Source organism: Capsicum annuum, chromosome 9 (genome assembly GCF_002878395.1).
Source record: "Capsicum annuum cultivar UCD-10X-F1 chromosome 9, UCD10Xv1.1, whole genome shotgun sequence".
Classification (NCBI taxonomy): Eukaryota; Viridiplantae; Streptophyta; class Magnoliopsida; order Solanales; family Solanaceae; genus Capsicum; species Capsicum annuum.
In genome coordinates this window covers 26,104,582-26,111,360 of record NC_061119.1, presented here as the reverse complement: position 1 = coordinate 26,111,360, position 6,779 = coordinate 26,104,582, and the positions used below count along the sequence as shown (strand labels likewise).

The following is a 6,779-nucleotide window of genomic DNA, read 5'->3' as shown; positions in this document are numbered from 1 at the left end:
ATTTTTTATTTCTTAAAAATAATTTTCACTAAAATAAAATATTTTTTATAGCCAAATATTATTGTTTTCTCTTTTTTTCACTAAAAGCAAATAATTTTTTTAAAAAAATAAAACAACTCATGGTCAAACGTCTATGTAAATTAGAAAGGTTTGATTGTATTTGAAATTTAAATTCTTGCACTAAGGGGTCGCTGTGTATTAAAATATTAATGTATGCATTAGTTTAATGTATATTAATAGTACTTTGTTTGGTATATATTTATTTATACAATCTATTGTGTATTAAGGTGTGTATTATTAATATCTCAAAATCTATGACATTAGTAATGCAGTGGATCTAATGCATGCATTAACATGGTTAAAGACCCAATTACCCCTCAAAAAAATTCTGCATCCTTTCCAATATATATATTAAGGGTATTATATAAAAAAAAAATTAGAAATTATGTAATTCAGTTTTTTTTTAATATATCGAACCAAACATTGCATAAGAAAAATACAAACATAACTAATGCAAGTATAACTTACACAAGCATTACATAATTACCCCCTGATCTTGTCCGAATTTTGCAAAAAGACACCTACACTTCGACCTATTACCCCACGAATCTTCTTTATTCTGTTGCAAATACTCTATTTTGATCCTCTGCGTGTATACACGCGCCACAAACGATTGAAAAGGCAAAAATTGACTTTTATGGCCAATTAGAAGCTGTCACATGTAAATAATTTAATACATAATTTATTTATTTTTTTAAATCAATATTTATTTATTTATTAAAATTATTTTATAACCCCCCACCCCCACAACCCACTCATCCACCATTGTCTTCTTCCCCAACATCTTCTTCATCACTATAACTCAACAAAAATATCAATTACAACAACAACAACATCAATTACAATTTACAATAACAAAAACATTAATTAAAGCAACAACAACATCATCATCACCATAATTTTAAAAAGAAAATCTGATATACAATCTCCATTTTAATGGAGTTTTAAGCTTCATTTTAATGGAGAGAACTGGACGGGAATGGGGGAAGGTGTTGGACGGGGTGAGGGTGGACAGGTAGGGTGGGGTCATAAATAAAAATAGAACTTAAAGTTCTATTAAAATGGAGATCATACAGGAGCTCATTTTAAGGGAGAAAACTGGATACGGGGAGCTACTGGACGCGGGGTGGGATGGGGTGGGGGGAGGGGGTGATAAATTAAATAAAAAGAAAAAAAATTTATTAAAAAAATAAATAAAATATGAAATTAAAAATATTAACATGTGGCAGCACCCAATTGGTGCATGTATTAACTCTCTTTTTTGTGACTAAAATTTAACGAAAAATAATATATTTGTAACAAAATAAAAAAAATCATAGAATAATAGATCAAAATTAAAATTTAGATATCTTCTTATAAAATTCAACATCAATAGCATAATTATGTATTTACTCTTATTCTTATATACTCTTAAGCGGTATAATTCCATAACTCATGTTTCCAATCCACGAAGCTCAGCAAGAAGCGTCTACAGAAAGCTTCACTTAACAACAAAAAAAATACTGCTATGAATTCTCCGATCAATTACGCCATCGATGATAAGGACCTAGACGACGACGCATTATGGGCCGTCATCGATTCCGCCGTCGCCGCCGCCGGATCCTCCCGTACCTCCTCCTCCTCCTCCACCACCACGATGGTCTCTAAGTACCGTAAACCTCTACCTTACAATCACTCTCCAATTAGACCATTTGCTATTTCAAATCCTTCTCCACAATCTACGGTTCCGAAAACTTCTAGAAACTTCCAGAATTATGACGGGGAGGTACTAAATCAACGCCCGCAGAAAATCTCCAGATCAGATAATGCTAGCTGCGTTAGTCCGAATCCGATGGCAGTAGTAAAGCACGTGCAGCGCACGTCGTCTGTGACGAATTATGATCAGAGCTATAATAGTCGGACTGGTTCGGATTGTTCACCGGTGAATGCGATGAGTCATGGACAATGTGAGGATAGAGATGGAATCACGAGGCATAGTTTGGAGGGTAGATTTCCGTCGGTTTCGCTATTTAAGGAGTATCAAAATGCAGCGATGGCGGTAAATTGATTGATTTTCGCTTTGTTTTGTTGTATTTGTTCTAATTTATGTGAATTTGGAGCATTAGATAGTACATTTATCGATAGTTTAGCTAATTGTTTAGATTTAAATATATGGAAATTGCTTGAGAGATGCATAGCTGGAGAGTTTTGGCATGACAAATGATGCTGTTTGATTTGAAATTAATAGTAATTTGGTGTATTACTTGTTATGTGAGCACGATTTGTTGATTTACTTGTAAAAATTGATAGTATCGGAAACAACTTATCTATCTCAGTAGGGTAGGGGGAGAGGTATGTGTATTACACTGGGTGTGTTGTTGTACATGTAAAAATTGATAGTGCATTTTATCAGTGCAGCTGACAGTTGTAACTTTACTTTCTGTTCATTGAGCTATTTTAGTACACTTGAAGAGAAAGCTGCATAGCTAGAGAGTTATGGCATGATAAATGATGTCTTTGATCTGAAATTTAGCAAGAATTTTGTTGATTGCATGTTGTTATTGTTAGGGTTATTTCCCTGATTTTTTTACTATATTTAAGTTTTATTTTTTCTTAGAAGAAAAATAAAAGTTACATAATTACTTTTACTTTTCCGGTAAGAAAAAAATATAATTCTTTTTCATATTTGGCTAACCTCTTTCTTGGAGGAAAGGTTTTGGACATCTATAAATAGAAATCCCCTTTTCATACCAAAACACAATAGCATCCACAATGTAGTCTTTAAAGAGTCTTTGTTTAGGAGGAGATTTCTCCCAATAAGTTTTAGGATTTTCAATTTTATTTTTAATATGTAGGCCGTTTGGCCAAACCATATCCAATAATATATTTTTAATTTAATTTTTCATGTGTCGTCTGATTTATCGTCTTATAGTTTGCAACTAATAGCTTCCGCATGACGCTTTCTCGATTTCGAACCCAACAAGTGGTATCAGAGCTTACGGTTCAATGGTTCAATGATGTGGTGAGACGAGATTAAACAAGTTCAAAGCGGTTTCAAAATCAAGCTGCAACAATTTAGGCGATAATGAAGACTTTTGTCGAACTATATGTGAAGAACAAGTTTCAACCATATTTTCAACACTCCTGCTGCTGCATCTTTAAAAATAAAAATAAAATATTACTTTTAAACCAACTTTTAATCATGATATTTTAAACCTTATTTTTAACCATGGTAAGCAGCAGTTATGAAGATTATATCAAGAACGAAGTTCATGCACGTGATATGAAGAGAAAATGGATCAAGTGAAGAAAATCAAGCCAAAAAGGAGAAATTTGTTAGGGTTTTTGCCCTGATTTTCTTACTATATTTAAATTTTATTTTTTCTTAAAAGGAAAATAAAAGTTACCATAATTACTTTTACTTTTCCTGTAAGAAAAAAATATAATTCTTTTTCATATTTGGCTAACCTCTTTCTTGGAGGAAAGGTTTTGGACATCTATAAATAGAAAATCCCCTTCTCATACCAAAACATAATAGCATCCATAATGTAGTCTTTAAAGAGTCTTTGTTTAGGGGGAGATTTCTAAGTTTTAAGATTTTTAATTTTATTTTTAATATGTAGGTTGTTTGGTCAAACCATATTCAATAATATATTTTTAATTTAATTTTTCATGTGTCGTTTGATTTATCGTCTCGTAGTTTGCAACTAATAATTTCCGCATAACGTCCTCTCGATTTCAAACCCGACAGTTATACGAGCACAATATATTGATTCACATGTAAAATTGATAGTGCATAATAGCTTCTTTCTAAGTGTAGTTGACAGTTGTAACAAGCATTATATTGCACTTGAAGAGAAATCTCTCTAAGTGCTTGTTTCTTCTTGTTCGTGATCCATGTCTTCACTTATTTTGGATTTAGGATACTAGTAAGATGTATGCTGTTCGTAGATTTATAAGGTTTCATTCCCATTTTTCCATTATTTCGCTTTTTTGGTGACAGACTTGTCTAGTTTCTTCATTGAGCATTATGCTTCTTTTGACATCAGAAGAAATGTATGTACCTCTTTTCTCTTGTAGGCTTGTGATGTCAATTTTGTAATGGAAGTAATTCAGCCTCTTAATCAAAATTGATACTTTGTAGTAAAAGAAGAAAAGCTGAATCAAGAATAACTATGGAGAATTATATAGTAGAGAATTACAAAGAATTGATGAGGAATCATCATTTTATGCTTGAATTGAATCATCAAATGATCGTACAATAAAATTTTTAATGTGTGCACCTTTGCTAAGAATAACTTGTTACAAGTCACCTTCAAGATAAATAGAACTACACCGATGCCAGTTTTTGTTAACATTTATAATCAGCAATTACAGCTAATGCTTCATCATGAAGTTTTTGTATCCATGAATGTGATTTCATCAGGGTTTAAGCAATTAAATATTTCACAGATTCTTGAGAAAAGTGACTACACTATGATTTCTGGACATCCCTTCATCAGAAAAACTGGTATGTTATTAGACTTAGGTCACCATTGGTTTACTCTACTCTCAGTTAAATTTTACTGCATGAATGGAACCATATTTGTGCAGGTTGGAGGAAGATATCCTTTTACTTCAACTTATCGTATGAAATTAAAGACAAGACCATCGAGTTTGATGAGAACCGTAATGTCTTGCGTGCTGAATTTATAGTCCGGGCACACATGCAGTATGTTCTTTTGCTTCACCAGTTATTCCTATTCGAATATATTGCAACGCTAGAGTCTATTCATCTTGTTCCATTTTGCACTTTCTTGTTTCGTTCGTAGGGGTGGTAGGTTCTCAGATGGATGGGGTTCATGTGAGCGCCGGGAGAAGAAGTTTCTAAAACCAAATCATGACATTCCCAGTACAGCAGAAACTAGAGCCAAAAATAAAGCATGTCAGGTACATAAATATCCTTCCATAGTAACCTTATAACAGATGAGTTAGTTATCCTCGTTTAATTCAAGTTATTTGTTCTCACTCCTGATCACTGCTTATTTTGTTGGTGGGCAATTTCTTTGATAATTTTAGGCTTTATTGTTGTCAATTGCCTGCAAAAGCAGCTGCGCTTTTTTATGTGAATTCACTGTTCTTTGTGAGCAGTGTGTTGTTTCTTCCATATAAGGTGCATAGGTATTTAGAATAATAAAACTGCTGAGGCTTTCTTTAGTTTTGGGCCCTCATGATGCTATGAAGGCGTAATACTGTCATAGTTGTACTCGTATTTGCAATGCCTAACGATTGTTTTTGTCTTTCCTAGCTTCTTCTTGCCTTCAAAAAACATGCAGATGGATATACGTATATTCTTGTTCTTCAGTAATCAGTGATGTACTGCTTTAGGTCACTTGACTTTAGTGTGCTAACCCAAGCACTATTTCTAAGTCAGATTATCTCTGCTGTCTAGCTCATTTTCTCTGTAGTTCATCCTAACAAATATGCAATTCCTGCAATACCTTTATTCTGTACAAGCATTATTCTGATATCAAGTTACCGTATCCCACATTAGGGGAGGAATGAGAGTTGTTGTCTCCTTGTTCTTACCTCTTGAACTGGTTTTTTAGTGTTAAATTAGGCTCAAGGTCCATCCTCTTAATATAAGAGCCTGACCAATTCATATTGTTGGTTTCCCAATCTCCCTCTCCCCCCCCCCCCCCCCCCCCTCTCCCCCTTCCAACAAACCCTAATCATTTGTCCAAGCACCCTATGTCCAACCTGAGTTGCTGGAGGGAAGGGGTTAGTACGTGTCCATATTGGTGGAGGAAATGAGCCATTCTCTCCTTGTAAGGTCTTGAATAATTCTCATGTCATGAGCTAGTTTTTGTGATTTAGTTAAGCCCAAAATCCATTCATGAGTTTGATAACGTGAAATCCCCATAGGAAGAAGAATATTGTAGTCTTTTATCAGTGTTCCTTTCCAGAAATCATACAAGCATTTTGCATATTTAAAGTGCATGCTCTGTGACATACCATTTATCCTTGTTCTTGCCAGTCATCTCTGTTTGTAGTATTCATTTCCGCTGTTTGGACTATTTTTTCCTTTCTACAAAAATCAATTCTCCACTATTGTAAGCAACTCAATTAGTTTAAAAAACTTACAGGACTTGCTTGGAATTGGAGAATATCGACCTGGTGGGAGCCAGACTCCTAACTAGTAAAACAATCATATAGTAAGTACTCCATAACTTTCTCTTTATCCAAGTCATTTGTAGTTCCATTATCCAAGATTGAGAGTATTTGCTATACGAAAACCCATGGAAACAATATAGAAAGAAATCGTATTACTCTGTAGTACACTCCCAGTGTGCTTGTAACATCTAATGCAAACATATAGTGACATGTAATATTTTTAGTAGTTTACCTAGTATTCACATAGTATCTTATTCGTCATTTTTATTACTACCCGACTGTTACTTCGACTGCTTTGGTTAATCTTGCTATTTTGTTGTCGTTCATTTCTTTTATATCCTGCCTTGATTGCACAGCCTCTCTACCCCACAAACATAGGTAAGGTCTGCGTATATCCTACTGTCTCCAGACCAATGTTGTGGATATCCTACTGACCAATGTTGTGGGATTACATTGCTTATGTTGTTGTTCTTGTTTATCCTCCCTTTGACATGATACCAACTTTTAATCATGCTGACCCGTGTGCAATAATCATCCAGACAGCGTCATGGGCTTCCAAATTCTATCGCTGTACTTTTCCAAGTTTG

General features: G+C 34.1%; 1 protein-coding gene across 1 annotated transcript; it reads left to right on the top strand.

Moving 5' to 3' along the window:
* The first annotated feature begins 1,442 nt into the window (after window positions 1–1,442).
* LOC107843005 lies at window positions 1,443–6,482 on the top strand. The gene is made up of 5 exons (XM_016687124.2): window positions 1,443–2,098; window positions 4,492–4,549; window positions 4,633–4,750; window positions 4,851–4,968; window positions 6,165–6,482. Exons 1-5 carry the CDS (start codon window positions 1,568–1,570, stop codon window positions 6,216–6,218), a joined length of 879 nt encoding a protein of 292 aa, XP_016542610.1. The 5' UTR covers window positions 1,443–1,567; the 3' UTR covers window positions 6,219–6,482.
* Window positions 6,483–6,779: the final 297 nt, after the last annotated feature.